General features: G+C 28.8%; 2 protein-coding genes across 6 annotated transcripts in view; one reads left to right on the top strand and one right to left on the bottom strand.

Annotated features, from left to right (window-relative positions):
- LOC145191419 (phosphatidylinositol 3,4,5-trisphosphate 5-phosphatase 2A-like) overlaps positions 1-18,676 on the top strand; it is a 401,680-nt gene that overhangs the window by 35,003 nt on the left and 348,001 nt on the right. The window lies entirely within an intron of this gene.
- Positions 81-2,317, bottom strand: LOC149882087 (uncharacterized). Its single transcript, XM_090066898.1, has 2 exons — positions 2,197-2,317; positions 81-2,036 (listed from the first exon to the last, which is right to left on the bottom strand). The coding sequence occupies exons 1-2, from the start codon at positions 2,264-2,266 to the stop codon at positions 193-195; spliced, it is 1,914 nt and encodes a 637-aa protein (XP_089923024.1). The 5' UTR covers positions 2,267-2,317; the 3' UTR covers positions 81-192.

Genomic DNA, 18,676 nt, shown 5'->3' with positions numbered 1-18,676 from the left:
CAGTTAACAATTTTACATAATAGACTGCTAAATCTGCACAAATAAATTATAGCACTTGAAAGCAGAATAAACCAAAAAAGAATAATAAACATGTTGTATATGATATATATTAAAAACAATTATAATATAATAAAAATTTATTTTTTAGTTCATATTGTCAAGAAGTATAGAAATTTAAAATATAATAGGAATTCAAATGTCTGATAATGGGAAAACAACATAGGAGGAAGAATATGGGAGGCAACAACATTTAATAACATCATCAGAGAATGGAACTGTATGCAAGGTTTCACTGAGACAACTAACTTTGAAAATAGAGAGTATTGAACTAGCAAGTGGCACGTCATAAAAATCTGTTTGCACTGTAAAATGTCTGGCTAAGAGTAATGGATTTCTTAAATCTTCTACTAAGATGTTAACAATTTGATAACATTTGTGTTCAATCATTACCGAGCTATCACGCAAACCACTTGAAAACCTTTTATTTTTGTAATGGCAGACTTTATATTGTAAAAAATTACCATGATTTGGTAATGGTCCACCACAATGTTGAAGGAAAACTCCATCAGTATGCATTTTTTGTGTATGTTCAGCTTTGTAATTAGCAAGACTGGAAGCAATTTGCTGAAGAGGCAAATACCCACTTCGAATTCTTCTTTTTAAGTGTCTTAGTGCATTTTCAAAGGGAAAAGCACAAAAATTGCCAAGGGATCCATATTGCAAACAGTCGTTGTGGAGATGTATAAGGGAATGGACATTATATGTCATAAATGATTTTCCATACAAGGTAATAGCCTTTGTAACAAATATTTTTAACAGCTTACCACAAAAATTAATAACTTTGTGTTCTTGAGATCTGCATAATAAAAATATTGAACTATGTAAAATAAGAAAATGCTCATAAACTGGTTGACTGAGAATATCACACAAAACAATACGTCCTGAATAAAGGAGAAATGATCGGAATTCTGTAGCTTTCCACTTCTTCATACTCTCTAATGAACGAGGCCGTCTGTTAAAATCAGAAGGAAAGAATGACGAAATATGGATTAGGCGATCTGATATAGTTTTTAGTGATTGTGAAGATAACTTGACACTGAATGGTCCAGAAGAAAAAAAATTCAGAAGTCTTCGAACAACCCCCAAACATACAGAATGCATATAGTCATTTGGAAAGCTATTAATCGGATGAATAGGAATTCCCAATAAAGGTGTGTCCCCATTATGATGACTATCATCTTCTTTCGAAATGAAACTTTCTAATGTTCTGAGGGGTGCATCTGTTTCTAAAAATACAACCTTGCTATGCCACTCACCCTCTACAGTACACTTATCACAGCTGGAATAGCCTGAATGGTACTTTATCCACTTAATAAATGCACGTGCAGGGGCATCACATACAAAATTAGTTATATGAATACTGCATAAGTGTGAGTTGATTGTAACACCATTGGTTTTAATATAATTTATTTCTGTCACAAATTGGGAAAAAAAATCATGTAAACTGGGTTTTCCTTTTCCACAAAAAATGGCAACAACTTTTGGCGACATTGAATCACTAACTTTTTTAACTAGAATAGGCCAAAATGATATTTCAGAATTGTTATAAAGTGGAAGACCATCAATATTAAATTGCAAAGATATAATTGATGGGCTAGAAACACTAAGTGTTTGAAGAAATGGTTCAACACCAAGATACAAAAATTCTCCATTAGATACATTTCTAATTGTTGCAGGTTTTGAGTTCAATAAGGTTTTGAAACAATTTGGCAATTGAGGATGATAAGGTTTTAAAATCAATAACAGTTTGTCCATTGTTGAAAAAGGTATATTGTTTTCAATTGCACAATCCCGTAACTTAATTAGCAACTCAAATTCACTTGGATTTTTTTTTCCAGAATCACTGCTGGTAGAAACTTCATCACTTGAAGAACATAATGAAGGCTCAAAATCGGAAATAGATTCTGAAATTGAAGAATTGGAATCAAAAATTAGATTATCAGACTTCTCCAAATATGAATCTTCATATTGATATCCTAAAATTAATGTTAAACACAGTTAAAAAAGTAACACAAATAATAATATAACAACATAATACTTTAAATAAAATTCAAATAACTAATAATATAAGTAATAACACTGATTAAAAAAAAAAGATTTTATATCAAAGCATTTGAAACTATTAATAAAACAAACCATCTGTTATATTCAAACAGCTACTGACTGCAATGGCAACTTTTCTACGAATATTTCTTGAAGAAGACATGTTTTTTTTTCTTAATATTTGTTACTTGATTAAATTATTCTAACATAAATGCAAATGTAACAATGATAAGGAAGTTTAAATAATTTATTATTATTAAAAGTAATCACACACACACACACACACACACACACACACACACACACACACACACACACACACACACACACACACACACACACACACACACACACACACACACACACACACACACACACACACACACACACACACACACACACACACACACACACACACACACACACACACACACACACACACACACACACACACACACACACACACACACACACACACACACACACACACACACACACACACACACACACACACACACACACACACACACACACACACACACACACACACACACACACACACACACACACACACACACACACACACACACACACACACACACACACACACACACACACACACACACACACACACACACACACACACACACACACACACACACACACACACACACACACACACACACACACACACACACACACATATATATATATATCGTAAGTTAACTCTTTATGGTCCATTATATAGTTTACTTAGTATTTATATTTCAAAATATAAAACTTTTATATATTGAACATTCTTTAATAAAAAACTTAAATATAAAATACTAAATAAATATAGAATATCAAGAGATAAAAAAAAATAAATTTAGAAGTTAAACTTACATCCAGCATATATACAATAATTGTATATACTGACATTATAACAAGGTCAGTATTTAACACTTTTTAAATGCAAATTTTGTATTAGAAAGACAGAATAATATCATAATTTATGACATAAAAAAATTGCTTTTAATTCACCAAAAATTGCTTAAATCTATAATTTTGATTCCCATTTTTTTATAATAACAACTTATGAAAACTTATAATAGTGATGTACTGACAATATAAATAATAAATTCTAAACTTTCTGAATCTGCTCGTTTATATAAAAAAAGCAAAGCGTGTTGGCCATATTTAACTAACGGTAACCGATAAAAAAAATAAAAACCTAAGTATTTTAAAATACCTAAAAATACGTATTTTAACCTTGAAATATATTTTGTAAGTTTAAATACGTAATAAAACGTATAGATACGGATTAAGCAATACGTACTATTAAATACGTACTCTATTCGTAAATTTACGTATCTTACGTATTATTTTGCTTGAATACGCATTTAGTACGTAAAATTTTGTTTGGGTACGAATCACAAATTTTGTTTAGCGAGAGCGTCATACATCTTTTAAAAACGCTAAAAAGCCGTTTAAAAAAGAATTCTCTGAGACGTGAAAAAAACACGTCCTAAAAATTCGTGATTATGTAATTTCATACGGACTTCTTTTCCACCCTCAAAACACGTGTCGTAAAAACGTGAATAATACGTTTATTTTACGTATCCGTGCTTACTGGACGAAAAACATTCATTTTACTTCTTGATGAGGTTTATGTTAAACTAAGGTTGCAGTATTATGGTGGCATAGTATTTGATCAGTTAAAAAACCTCATCTATTAGCAAACACAGTACTGACCTTTTTGGTTGTAAAATTGTTTAATGGACCAAAATTTCTTTACAAAAAGTTACCAGTCAGAGAATATGATACTGAGTTTCTTTTTGAACAGACAACCCTTATTCTTGATGCAATTAAAAATAATGGGGGCAATGTTGTTGCTATTGTCTGTGATGGTAACAGAGTCAATCTTAAGTTTTATAACTCTTTTGAAAAAAAAGAAGCATGGTGTACTTAAGACAATATTTTTCTTTTATTTGATTATGTTCATTTATTAAAAAGTATACATAATAACTGGATCACAGAAAAAAATGAAACGAAAACATTGTTAAAATGTCGAAATCAACGGAAGTTTCTGTTTATCCAAAGCCAATTGAAAGACAAAAAGTTATCACTTGTCTGCAAGTGTTTTGCAATGAAACATTGTCAGCGTTAAAAAGTCGTCCAGACCTGCATGAAAATGAAGGGATGATTATTTTCATCTCTAAAGTCGTTGAATTTTGGAAAATTTGCAATATTCACAGTCCGTATATGCAGACATTTGTTTGAATACAAATCATCAGTATTATTATAAAGCAACTTTACAACAGATCCATTAGAAAAGCTCTTTGGAAAATTAAGACAAGGCTCAGGAGGAACTTATTTTATTTCCGTTCAACAAGTTCTTGAAAAAGTAGTTATATATAGCACAAAGTTGCTTTTAAAGTTTGAGAAAACTTCAGATCTGTTAGCCAATCAAGAATCAGATCGCTTTTGTCCAAAATGTAAATTTTTACCAAGCGAGGGTATTTGCAACGTTATCGACAATTTACCTGCTCTGTGTGATTCATTTACTGTTGATATTAAAATGTCATTAGTTTATATTATTGGGTACATAATTCGTGAAGATGAAAATCCAGATGACACCTTAATATTCTATGAAGCGTATTGAAATTTTGTAAAGCTTAGAAATCGAGGAGGTTTAACAATTCCTGGTGACAAAGTTTGTCAATGGACAATTTACTGTTGCATTCTTTTTATTAAGTATATAATGACACTTGTCGGTCATCATTGTGTAACCTCCTTAAGATGCTATCAGAATTTAATTCATTAGATAGGCAAAGACATCATGGATTAAGAATAAATATTTTATTTAATAATTATTGTCGACTCTATTCACCTCGTTCACACAAGGAGCCAAAGCAGAACTTGATAAAACTCAGCAAAAAGTAAAATGTTTGCAATGTTTTTATTAAAAACAGTAAAATAGTGATTAGTAAAATATATAAAAAGCTTCTATGTACTTTTTATTTTCTAAAGATTTTATCTCTTTTTTCTCAAAAATTAATTTTTAAAACTTAAAAAACCCATTAACCCTTTATTGTTCACTGTTACCATATGGCAACAAAAACTTTGAATCGATTCTAATTGATTCCTGTTCCTTAAATTATCAATTTAGTGATATTTTCGCATAAATTCAACTTTGTTTTTCTTATTCTAGTCAATTTTGTGATTGTTGCGCTAATTGAAATTGGGATAAATTTACCATAACTTTAGGTTAATTTTGTAAGTAAAAAGTACATGCAGCCTTTAGCCCAACTCAACTGATAATTAGCTGAAATTCTTCCCTCCTTTTATTTTTTATTTATTACAAGTGTATTGTTGTTTTAAATATGTGAAAATTAGGCTCTGTGTATAAAGTTGAATTGGAGTATAACTGGGGCAAATATAATTCTTGCCGTACGGCAACATTAAACAATAGAGGCAGTATTTTTTAGTCATTCAGCTTTTTTTTTAATGTTTTATTTCAAAGTATTCATTTTATTACATAATTTTATTAGCTAAGTTAAATTATTACTTATATTTTAGAAAAATACCTTTGAATTTGCTTTTCAGATGGAAAGTAAAAAAAGAATATCAATATAATAGTTCAGAGGCTCTAGAACTTGTTTTATGTTCTGATTCAAATTGTCAGAGTTAGCTGATGATGATGATGATGGTGATGATGATGATGATGATGATGATGATGATGATGATGATGATGATGATGATGATGATGATGATGATGATGATGATGATGATGATGATGATGAACATATTTATTTACGGTAACGCAACCTAAAAGGTTCGTTAATGCTGCCAAATTCGGTTTTGCAACGCTAGAATTCGGAAAAGTAACCGCACAATTCGGTAATGCAACACCCCACTTTTATTTTTTCCCGAAAAATATCGAAATTTGGTATGGTAACTTATAAACTGCACTCATTTTTAACTGCCATTGCAAATAACGGTATAGCGAAAAAACTCACTTGTGAAAATCTATGGAATTTTAAATCCTTAAGAAAAGTCTTTTAAAGTTACTTTTATCAATTCTTTTGTATTATAAGGGTACTTATTATCAATCACTTTTTTATAATATTAAAGCAACTAGTGTTTTAAGTTCACTTCAGACGCTGGTTGTTTTTTACACGAGTTAATCAACAGATCAGATATAATAAGTTAAAAGCAAGTTTGTTTATTTATGTTATGTAATAGCTTTTAACAAAAGTATGGTCTTCATTTTATACTCTAGAGTTTTTCAAAATATGGCTAATAGCTTTATATGACAATGCTTTAGTTTAGTGGAAAAGTAAACATGGCTTCGGCTAGAAAATCTTACCCTAAAAGAAGTAATTATTCTGTTCAAGATCTAATTGAATACATGGGAGAAAGCGATAAATTATCTGATATTAGTTCTAATGATGGTTCTTCTAATGAAGGTTCAGTTAAATCTGTTACAGAAGAAGAAATTATTTGCTCATCATCAGCAGATGATGATTGCGAAACTGGCCTTGTTGACACTGATGTAAAGCAATTGGAACAAGATAATACAAATGATGAACCGAATTGAGTTAAAATAGACGGTTATAAAGCAAATTTTGCTAAATTTGAGGGTAATCCAGGACCTTATCCAAGTTTTATAGTTAATAGTAGTCCTCTTACTATATTTGAAGCATTTGTAACAGACGACCTCGTTGATCTTATTGTCGAGCAAAGTAACCTTTTCGCAGTACAATATCGTAAAAATAATATAATTAAAGATAGATCTCAAGTTCAAAAATGGATACCTTTAGTCAGAAACGACATCAGGCTCTATATAGCATTCATTTTATATCGTGGAATCTTATGGAAACCAACAAATGCTATGTATTTTTCAACAAACCCTCTGTTTGACACACCACTTATAAGAAAAGTATTGTCTTTTGATAGGTTTTGTCTTATTGAGAAGTTTCTTCATTTAGTTGATAACAGTAGTTTGTCAATAAATTTCTGTAAAATAGCAAAAATTAAACCGATCTATGACTATCTAGTAAATAAATTCAAAACTCTGTATATACCAAATAAAAATATATCAATTGACGAATCACTGCTGCTTTGGAAAGGTCATTTAAGGTGGAAGCAATACATTCCAAGCAAGCGTTCCAGATTTGGAATGAAGTCCTTTGCATTATGTGAATCACCTACTGGCTATAATTGGAACTGTTTTTTGTACAATGGTATGGAAATGACTAAAATTGTTATTACTCTAATGGACAACTTAATTGGTAATGGCTATTGTTTACACATTGATAATTGGTATACATCTTATTAAATTTGAAAAGTATTGCTGGATCATAATACTGATTGCATTGGTACATTACGTAATAATCGCAAACAGTTACCGCAGGATACAAAGAATGCTAAAATTAAAATTGGTGATATTTTAGTTCGATATGATACTAAAACAAATATAATGTGTACCAAATGGAGAGACCAGAAAGATGTGCACATGCTGAGTACCTGTGTTCAAAATGATACAATCACTGTTAATAGAGCTGGCAGAGAAAAAAATATTCCTCTAGTGATACATGAATATAAAAGAAACATGGGTGGTGTTGACCGATCTGAACAAATGTTGACAACATATGAATCCGAAAGAAAAAGACAAAAAAAAAATGGTACAAAAAGATTTTTATGCATTTGATTAGCGATTGTGCATTCAATGCAAATATTATAAACAATAAGTTATCACCTAATATGATATCCTTACAGTTTAGAGAGTCCATTATCAAAGAGAGCATTGTTAAATACCATGAATCAATCGAGAAAAAAAGAAGTCGAACTCGAGTATTAACTTCTCCTTTAAGATTAATACAGCGTCATTTTGTTGATGCTATACCAGCAACAGCAAAAAAATATGAAACCAAGGAGAAGGTGCGTTGTCAGCTCTGAAAACAAGATTAGATCAGATACCCGATATATGTGTCAAGACTGTAATGATGGTTAGTGTGTTGTGCCTTGTTTTAAAATTTACCATACAAAAGAAAAATTTAAAGGTTTTTGTAAATAATTGAACTTTAGTTATTATAATTTAAGGGTGGAATGCAAGAACCGAACTTCAAATTTGAAGTCGAACTTCAAACCTAAAGTGCGACTTGAGCGAATGCACAAAGCGAACTTCAACTCAAGTCAGACTTGAAAACCGCTAAAAATAGACCTTTTTCAAGTCTGACTTCAAACCAGACTTGAGAGAGCAAAAATTCCTTCCGAATGCAAGAACCCGACTTGAAATTTCAAGTCAGACTTCAAATCTCAAGTCTGACTTGAACGGAATGCAAGAAGCGAACTTGAACTGAAGTCAGACTTGAAAAACGAGAATATTTGAATTTTCAAGTCATTTTTTCAAGTCTGCTCCAGACCAATCTTGAAACCAAACTTGAAAAAAAAAAACAGACCGCCATTATCATTTTGCTGATGCGTAACAAAACTTTACTATTACTATATAAATTATTACAACCTTTGCAAGTATGAAAATGAGTTTTTAACAAGCAAAAGTAGTTACTTGGGCATATTTACCTAATTAATTTAGAAGGTTACATTGTGAAAGTATATTTTTAAATGAATTCATTACAGAAAACTGAATATTAACATTGCGAAAACGTGTGTCTTTTAAAACATCCTGTAACTCGTATGTAATGATTCAACATGTCATATTTTGATGCCATTAGAAATGTTTATTAGCTTTTTGAAATGTCGAACATCCTAGCATTATAAAAGGCTGTTGATTAAGGCACATTTTTGTGATACAGTATAAAAGTAAATTCCATTTAGTAATAAATAGTTGCAGTTATACAAAGAGGTGATACGTGTAAAAGGAGTAAAAGAGAGTTCATGAGAAGTAGTTACAATTACATGAAGTATTAAAAAAACTTTTTTTTAAATGTTCAAAAATGAATCGGTATGAGCTGAATTTTAGAAGAAGAAGAAGAGAAAATAAGTCAAGTCACATACCAAGGTTTATTATTGACAGAGCTAATCCTTTAGAAGTTTACCACGGTATAGAATTTAAAAGGTGCTACAGATTTTCCAATAAAAACCTTTTTAATATCAGCTAATGACATTATTAACAACAATGTTAACAATCGAGGGTGCCCTCTTTCAACTGTACAACAACTGGCTATTGCATTTCGGTTTTATGCTACTGGGTCATTCCAAGTGAGTAGATATTCAAGAAATGGTATCAGAAAATGGCACCTTCTTATTGTAGATTTTACATTACGTTTTTAAATAACAACATTTTATACCAACAAATGATTATAACAATAAATAAACTCTTTTAGAGAATAATAGGAGATTTTGAAGAGCTGAAACTCAACTGTTTGTCCAGTGGTTTAGAACATTTCAATTCAAATGGCTAACAAAAGATATCAGTACATAAAGATTCCAACAGAAGCTGATTTTTTGATAATTTAGCAAAAGTGCTTATAAGTTTTCATGGATATCTGATTTTGCTATTTCATACAAACTTCAAACTTTTCTTAGATAAAGAAAATATTTATATTTATCAACCATTATTTAGATTTTACCAAATTCAAGGATTCCCAGGATGTATAGAAGCAATTAATGAACACATATTCCTATAATAATTCCTTGTGGAGAAAGTGCAGAAATTTATCGAAACAAAAAGGGATTTTTTTTTTGAATTGCCAGGTCATTGCAGGTGCTTCATATGAAATTTTATCTGCTTGTGTTCAATGGCCTGGAATTGTTCAGGATTCATTTGTTTTTGCTAACTCAGCTATTAAACAAGTTTTAGAAGCTCGCCAACATGTTCATGTTTCAGGTGATTCTGGCTATCCTTATAAACAATATTTAATGACAACTTTTTCTAACCCAAAAATGAAAATGAAATCAGATACAATTACAACATGAGAAGTACACCCATGTTGAATGTGTTGTTGAATATTGTTTTGGTATATCAAAAAAAAACAATACCCTTGTCTTAACATTCCCTTAGGAACAAAACTGCAAAATTCCATAGCTATAATAATATCCTGTTTTGTGCTTCACAACATTGCCCTTCTACAAAATGATTATTGTGGAGGCAATGAAATACAAAATAGCAATGAAGAATGTGGTGCTAAAGCATTCACTAAAGATATTTTTGCAGAAACAAAGCAAAAGTCAAATTTCAGACTTATTTTTTTTAAAAAAAATTTGTGTCTGATAATGGATAAAGGGTCTAATAACAAAAACATTATTTTCAAATATTTATACTACATATTATTTCAAAAGAATTACATTTTATATTTCAAAATAGTATTATATATGAAAAAAACAATTTCAATAAAAAATAAAGTGATAAATTCAAACATTCCAAAAACAATTTGGATCTGATATTGTTAGAAAATAATAATCCTCACATAGAATAATTCTGTTGTGTTGCTTTTTTAAAACTTTGTGAAAATTTTAACTGTGAAAATTTTCACAAAGTTTTGTTTGTATTGTTGCTTTTTCTGGAGAGTGTTTTTTTTTATATCATCTATTTCTATTTGTTTTTGCATTAGTTCTTTATCAAGATCATGAATTTCATTATATTGCTTTTTTGTATTTTTTTTTATTAAGAGATTTTTGTTTAACGTTAAACTTTGTTCTTTTTCATGTGTTAATGAGCAAGATGCTATCAATGGTTTTTAAAAGTTTTCTTTTCTGTTTCTATAAGTGGCCCAATAATTTCAGAAGACCTGTCTTCATATGTGATCTCTATTGACTTACATATGTAAATGGTATACTTACATATGTTAATGGTATATATATGTGTAGGTATATATATATATATATATATATATATATATATATATATATATATATATATATATATATATATATATATATATATATATATACAAACACATAGTATTATGTAGTATTAGTATTGAGAAAACTAATTTTGTTTAAAGTAATTTTCTCAGTATTTTTTAAAAAAAAACCATTATTTTCATTAAAGTATTAGTAAAAAGATAAATAAAAATACATTGTAGTATAGTATCATCCCCAAAAAGCGTCAAAATAAGATTCTGTATTTTCTAGAACATTTCCATGTATTTTAATTCAAATGGAATCTGTTAAAATGGAGAAATCAAGAGAAATTGTCTTGATCACTTAAGTGGTACATATGACCAACCGTTGTTTACCAACAACTTAGGATTTGGAACTGAAAGTGCCAAGATGAATTTGTTTTTCTGATGAAAAATACATAGCAAGAACTTTTTTTTTTTTACTGTTATTAACTTTTTATTTAATCGTATATTATACAAATATCATTACACGGAATTTGTTTCATTAAAAGGTTTTTCCCGTAAAAAAAATCCATTACCGCTATTGGTTGCGAAGTGCATTTTCCGATAAACGCCCTAAATTCAACGCCTCGACTATTTTTCAAGTTCGACTTTCTCAAGCACGAACTTGAAATTTTCAAGTCTCGTTTACGCATTCGCTCAAGTCAATTTTTCAAGTCTGACTTGACAAAGTCGAACTTGAGATTTCAAGTCGAACTTGACTCAAGTTCGGTTCTTGCATTCCACCCTTAATGTCTTACAAATCTTTGTTTTATTTTTTTGTTGCCAATAAAATTTAGTTCCTCGTTGATATTGATGAATGAATCTCCTAATGAATCTCCATTGATAAATTTTGAAGATCCGCAATTGATGAATTCTAATGACTTACTGATGATGAGTTCTGATCTACATAAAGCAAATAGTTTCTTATTTTATAAGAAGAAAAAGGTTTTTGAACATTATGTACACAAAAAAAAATAAGTAAGGGATTTGGGCTACACAACATAGGCCATCAAAAAATCCATTTTTACCTTTTGCCTATGATTGTTTGAATGCTTCAAACAAAATCCTTTAAAAATGGTCTTTGAGACTTTAGTAGGGAGAAATGTTTAATGCAATACTGCTTAATTCTAATTACTCCCTGATTTGAATTAAAGGAGTCTCTTTTCTACAAAGGGAAAATTTTGTTTTTGGTAGCCTTTCAAATATAAGTATATTAAATAGAAAAAAAAATACTTACTGTGAATTAAAGAATGTTATGAATGCTTTTCTTCTTTTCAAAAGAAAATTCTTCTTTGGAGCACTTATTACACATAAAAAAACGTTTGCACTATGCAAGAAAAGGTTTTAAAATGACATTTCAAAACAAATACATGCTAATCCCTAACTATTTAAGGTGGTAGCAATAATCCGCTTTTGTACTATATTTTAAAAACACGTTCAAAGCAAAAATATATACAAAAATTTAATTTTTTAGATAATTGTTTAAGTTATACTCCTCTTTAAAAGTTTCTGACTACATTTCTTGTCTTGAAATTTAAAATTGGTCTTTTTATATCAGAGCCTCTTATAAGGCCTACGTATATATATAGACTTTGGTTTGCAGGAAAAACGTTTTGCCTCATTGTTCGAAAATGATAATGACAATCAAAAAAACCATTTTTACAAAAGTTGTTGCCCTTACCCTGAGGAATTCAAATATTACAAAGCCATTAGTATTGTCACATTTTAAGTGTTCTAAAATGAAAAGATAAGTGGCGAAAGTACCAAAAAATGGTAAAATTTGAACTTTAAATGACTATAAATCTTAAACTAGAGCATGAAACTGGCTGAAATTTTACATGAACATAGTTAAGGCAATGGTCTATAAGTGGAAAAATTTTCATTGATTTTTCTTGAGTGGTTCTGATTTTATAGCAGATTTTCCGCAGTTCTCAAAAGGGGCAAAAAACACAAAGTTTTTGCATTAAAACTGAATTTTCTTCCGCGGATGTAATTAATTGATTTCAAAATTTGCATCACAGGATACCTGAATGTGTGAGCTATCACCCCATATAGGTGGCGTTCTCGGGTCAGCTAGGTTGGCACTATTGCTTTCCGTGATAACTGTGCTGTTTTTCGTTAGCATTTTATGTATTATTTTATTTTTAAAGGTGAATCAAATCATTCCAAAATTCTAACAATATTTTTTGTTTTTTTTTGCAGAATTTAAAAGTTTGCCATAAAGGCAATTTAAAATAACTGAAAATAATAGGTAACCTTGTATCAAGGCAAAAGAAATGCCAGATGTGGATTTTTCATTGACGAGTATCAAGGCTGGTGTATTTGACTTGCTTTTTTATGATGTCATTATAATAGTTTGATTTATGATTGCAGTTTAACTGTATTTATGATTTACTAGTCGATAGAATTAAGTATGCAAATATTTTGAAATACTTTATTGATCTTTTGTTAAGTTAATTTTTTCTAAACTTAATCTTTAAAAAGTAAAAGTCAAAAATTTAACAGTTCAGACGAAGAGACAACGGTAAAACCTCTTGCAAAAATACAGAGATCTTGAGAATGATATGGAAGAAATTTCTGGCAACAACTCTAAAATTTTTACGAAGGCAATCAAAACCATCACAAAGGTTGGACGTCCGAAGTCAGTAGCAAATGAGTATTACCCTCATGAAACTCTTGAGTTCCAGCAGAAACTTTATATGCAGTTAAATGACCAACTAGAACGTTCCAAAAACATTTAAAAAAGTCACAAAATAATTTTAAACTACGTATCTAATGACGACAAAGTAGAATTGAAGAGATTTCCAAAGCCGAATCAATTGACCAGCTTAAAGATTAATAAAAAAATTAGATGAAGACCCCCAATACAGGAGAAAAATTAAGGAAACATTAGGAATTATAGCCCTAACATGTGGTAATGCACGTAAACAGATCCATGATGCAATAAACACTATAATGTCAGTTAATTTAAAAACAAAAGTCAATGTTTTGTATGGAAACAACATTCGAGAAACCACGTCGAGAAGTAAAAAGATTTCTAAAATTCTTGTTGATGCTGTCAGCACAACGCGGAATATATCTGTTTAAGAATTGCATAAACTTATGTCTGAATGGCTAAAGAATGCACCAAAAAGAGCTTCAAGAGACATTTTAGCTTCTCATAAATATTTTGGATTGTAATTTCTTAATTATAAAATACTGATTATTAACTTTTTCAATAATGAATCACCATTTTTTCATATTAACGTTGCAGATGTTATTAATGTGGAGATAAAGGTTTGTTAAAATGTACTACTTATTTATTATTTTTCTTTAATTACTATAAAATTTAATTTTCTTTAATTACTATAAATTATTATAAAGAAAGTTCTATCAAATTATAATTCAAATTTAATTTCTTAGAAAAAATAACAAAATAGAAAAAATAAATTCCTTTTGAAAGTAGTTGAAAAAGAATGATGATGTTTTTTTATATTTTTTTGTGAAAAGTGCTACACTACTTTTTATGGTGGTCCTACACTCATAAAAGCTTATTTTTATAAAAAAAAAAAAATTATTTTTTTTAAAGCCTATTTTATTTATTCATCACTTGTGAATAGTCTCTGATTATATTGGATTGTAAACAAACTCTATTAAAAAAGATATGAGCTGTTAAATTTAGGTATCTTAAAAAAGTATCCTTAGAAACGCCCATAGCAACCACATTTTGAGTTATTTTTAGGTTAATAACTAATCAAATATCTTTTTTATTGTTAAAAATTGATGTGAATATAAAACCTCGTTTTGGTTATACGCAACTTAAAGTCATAAGTTATAAAACAGCCTGTACAAGTTGTTCGTAAATGAAAAAAGTGCTGTCAATTTTAGGAGCTTTTGGATATTTGTTTATATTGCAACCCCATTTGTATTGGTACTAAACGAATTATATTTAAAATTATGGTTAAGGGGAATAAGAAAATTTTTAACAGGAAAAGAAAGAGAACGAATCAGCATCTTCACAACAAACCCAAGAGATTCAGAGACTTGGTGTAAGTATCATTTAGACAGAGTTCATGGTGTAAATACTTATGTAGAGCAAGTGAATCTTTCTGTTGCAGTCTTTAACATTTTGAAACCAACTTTTACTGATTTATCTTCAGATGATTTACTAAAAAAATGTCTCCATGGTAAGACCCAAAACGCCAATGAGGCACTCAACCAGATTATTTGGAGACGCTGCCCAAAAAATGTTTTTGTAGGTAGAGTGGTCTTAGAGTCTGCAGTTAATTCATCTGTTATTGAATTTAATGAAGGGCCTAATGAAATCCTCTCTGTACTAAATAAATTTCATCTAACAGGATATGTTACGCCTATGAAACTTAATGAAAAGAAGAAAGAAGCTATAAAGCGGTCTCTTCAAAAGTCCACTGACCGTGTCAAAAAGAGAAGAAAACAACTAAGAACAAATAAAAAGGGCTACTTAGACAAAGATGATGAAGAAAAAAACTCGAAATATATTACTGGAGGGTTTTGATATGTTTTTTGTGAACTTTTTATTATGGTTTTATTCTTTTGTTTTATATATCTGTCGTTTTCTCAGAATAAAGTTTTGCTTCGAATAAAAATCTTTAAAACATGATAACTTTGGACTCGTTTAAGTTTTTTATCTAATTTTTTTTTTGATTTTTCACATAATTAAAAAGGATCAGGATGAGAGAAGGATATATAAAATAAAATAAGGAAAGTACTTTTTTATGAGACTAATGTTGGCCACTTGTCCACCAATTTTTCTATGTTTGTTTCAAATCTTGTAATTTTTTATATACTGTGATTAATATAAAATGCTTCTCTCATCCGGATTAATATAACTCAATGAGTATATACACCAATTTTCAGCTTGACATGATAAGTATTTTGATTGCTAGCTTGTCACAAAAAATGCTAGTTTTTTCATTCATTTTTTAAATAATTGGCTAATCGAGACATTTTTTTTTTTTTTTAAGTTGATTTTTGTAAATAGTTTATAGAACCACATTTTTGGTTAAAAAATTAAATCAAAAACTCTTTGCTTTTAAAAGTTAGCCTTTTCTGTGGAGGACCACTTTAAAGGTATGTGAATATATATATATATATATATATATATATAATTACTTTAGAGTAAAATATACTGATTGAAATTGCTTCAATTTTTAATACAAGATTATGCATTTATTATTTTTGTGTGTTAAGGTAAAAATAATTTTGTAAATTGTAGTATAGATTCTTTGTTAAATTAAAATAATTGATGTAAATAAATATTGTTTAATATTTTTGATAAACGACTTGAGTATATAAACATATAAAAAGATTTGGATTTCAATAAATATTAAGTTTAAATAAATATTTGATTAGAAAAAATCACAATTTGTAAGATTCTTTTACGTTCATTTATTCAGTTATAACAATAGTTAGATTACTGGTAATATGATTAATGATAATAGTGAAATTGAAAAAGATATTAGGCTCAACAAATTTGTTAATGCAAATGCTAAAAGGCAACTTGAAGCATTTAAGTTATATGTGACACTTTATTTTTTAGGTCCTCCACACATTATGTTAAAGTTCTTAGTAATACTAGTTTTTGGTTAATTCTCTCTAACGTTATATACATTTTATATTGTAACATTTGTTTTATCTGTTTATAGATAGAAATGTTAAAATGTGTAGGAGGAAATGATTGTGGCGAAATTGTACGCAATATTTTATAACTTTGTATGTTATAATTTTGTAATAAATTTTGGAATGTTATAATTTTGTGTTAAAAATAAATAACCCAATGTATATATTTTACAACTTCTGCTTCATAAATCTATATAATTAAGAGAAATTTAAAAAAATGTACTTAAGGTTATTTAGCATTTCCGTTATGTCAAAAACAAACATGAAAGGGTCATCTAGACAGGGGGAAGCAAAGATAGCATTTAAAAATTTGGAATTCTTCAGTTTGATTCAAGGTAAGAAAGTTAATTTCTTTTACTGCATAGCGGAGATTATTATTTAATTTAACATGGTATACTATTTTTCTTTACATATTAATAGTTCAAAATCAAATTATTTATGTTTTAGAGGTAGTCACCAGACAATTCAAAAACGTTACTACAAAAGGACTTACAGCAGCTATAGAAAATAAGCTAAAGAATGTCCCTGGACAATTAAAACGCGATCAAGCAAATTGGAAATGTTGTATTGTGAAATATAATAAATTAAATATTGATATGATATATTGTTTTAATCAAAAATTAATCAAAACTTCTACGCTGTAAAAATAGCATATATGATTTAGTTTACAAAAGTATCGCATTGAAAACTGTTAATTTGAATTTGAAATTATAATTTTATATTCACAGAAAATAATGTTTTAGATAAATAATTATTTATCTAGTTTTACTCTTTAGAAAAAATGTAATCTTAAAAGATTATATTCTTTCTAAAAAGAAAAATAGTTTAAATAAAACGACGCGAAAAAATATTTTTTTAGTTATCTTGCAAAGGTATTATTCACGTCTTGTTCGCAAATCATAAATACGTGATTTTATAAACAAGTTTAAAACATATTAAAAAAACACCTCATACGCGTATTTAAAGTACCTCTTGAATTCATATTTAATAATACGTATCAAAGGTTTGCGTTTAAGACCAATGCAACCCCAGCTAACACAAAACGTTCACGGTCGGGCACGTTCTAAAAACGTTCTAAAAACGTTTCCAACGTTCTTCGAACGTATTTGAACGTTTTATGTTAGCTCGGACACAGTTTAAATACGTATTGTATTTTTAAATACGTATATAATACGTATTATATACGTATTTGTGCCGGCTGGGTATGCAAAACTGTCAAATCATTTGGATCTCGTGACTGCTATAAAACAAACCATCGGGGCGGACATCCAAGAAAAACATCACAGAAACTAGATCGAATAACTAGATCCAATTTTGCCATTTGCTTTCAAAATCGTTTTATTTAAGCTATTTAATAAAATATACTTTCTGTAACGAATTTTAAAATTATGAAACGTACTGTGTCTGCAAAAAATATTGTTAACAACGAAAGGTGAGTTTATGTTTCATAATTTTTTCATAAATATGGTTTTAATTTGAAGGTATATTTATATAAAATAATAGTATTAATGAAAATAAAAAATAATAACAGTAACAAACTTAAATTTTCAAGTCAAAAAATTGATAACTATCTTTAATCAAAAGCAGTTTATTGAATTTGCTTTATAATTTTATAGCGTTATCATTGTATTAAAAATAAAAGTAATAATATTATTATATATTAAATGTTGTACCTTTTTATTCATGGATGCAAATTATTGGTTTTATATGTGCTCTAATAAATAATTCATCAAACGTCAAGGAATAATATCACATTTATGTGATTATATTGATTATATGAATATCACATTTATAACCAATTAGTTGCATCCTTATAAAGCTAATCTATCTTTAACTTTGTAATTTATATTATTATTGCCATTGTTTTTTTCTAAACTCCAGTCTACTGGACTATAAAAAATATCAAGTGACTATGTTTCCTCTTTAGGGAACGAAGTCACTCTATATCTTTTTAACCCATGAAACCACAAAGTGTTATTTTAAAACTAAGCTTAAAATTTAAGGAAAGGACTGCTTTAAACAAACGTCTGCTAGTTATTTTCTCATTATATTTTTAAAGAATCAAGCGTTGGAAAAGAATAGGAGTGCAGTTCTAGATCTATCCA

Source organism: Hydra viridissima, unplaced genomic scaffold, assembly GCF_058129835.1.
Source record: "Hydra viridissima isolate aposymbiotic clone 2 unplaced genomic scaffold, HvirCarnegie_v1 scaffold_11, whole genome shotgun sequence".
Classification (NCBI taxonomy): domain Eukaryota; kingdom Metazoa; phylum Cnidaria; class Hydrozoa; order Anthoathecata; family Hydridae; genus Hydra; species Hydra viridissima.
Note: the sequence above shows the minus strand (reverse complement) of the source record. Positions and strands in the feature narration are given on the sequence as shown.

Coding starts and splice junctions, on each gene's coding strand:
- LOC149882087 (XM_090066898.1), bottom strand. CDS start 2,266: ATGTCTTCTTCAAGAAATATTCGTAGAAAAGTTGCCATTGCAGTCAGT. Junction 2,037..2,196: donor CTGTTTGAATATAACAGATG/GTTTGTTTTATT, acceptor CATTAATTTTAG/GATATCAATATGAAGATTCA.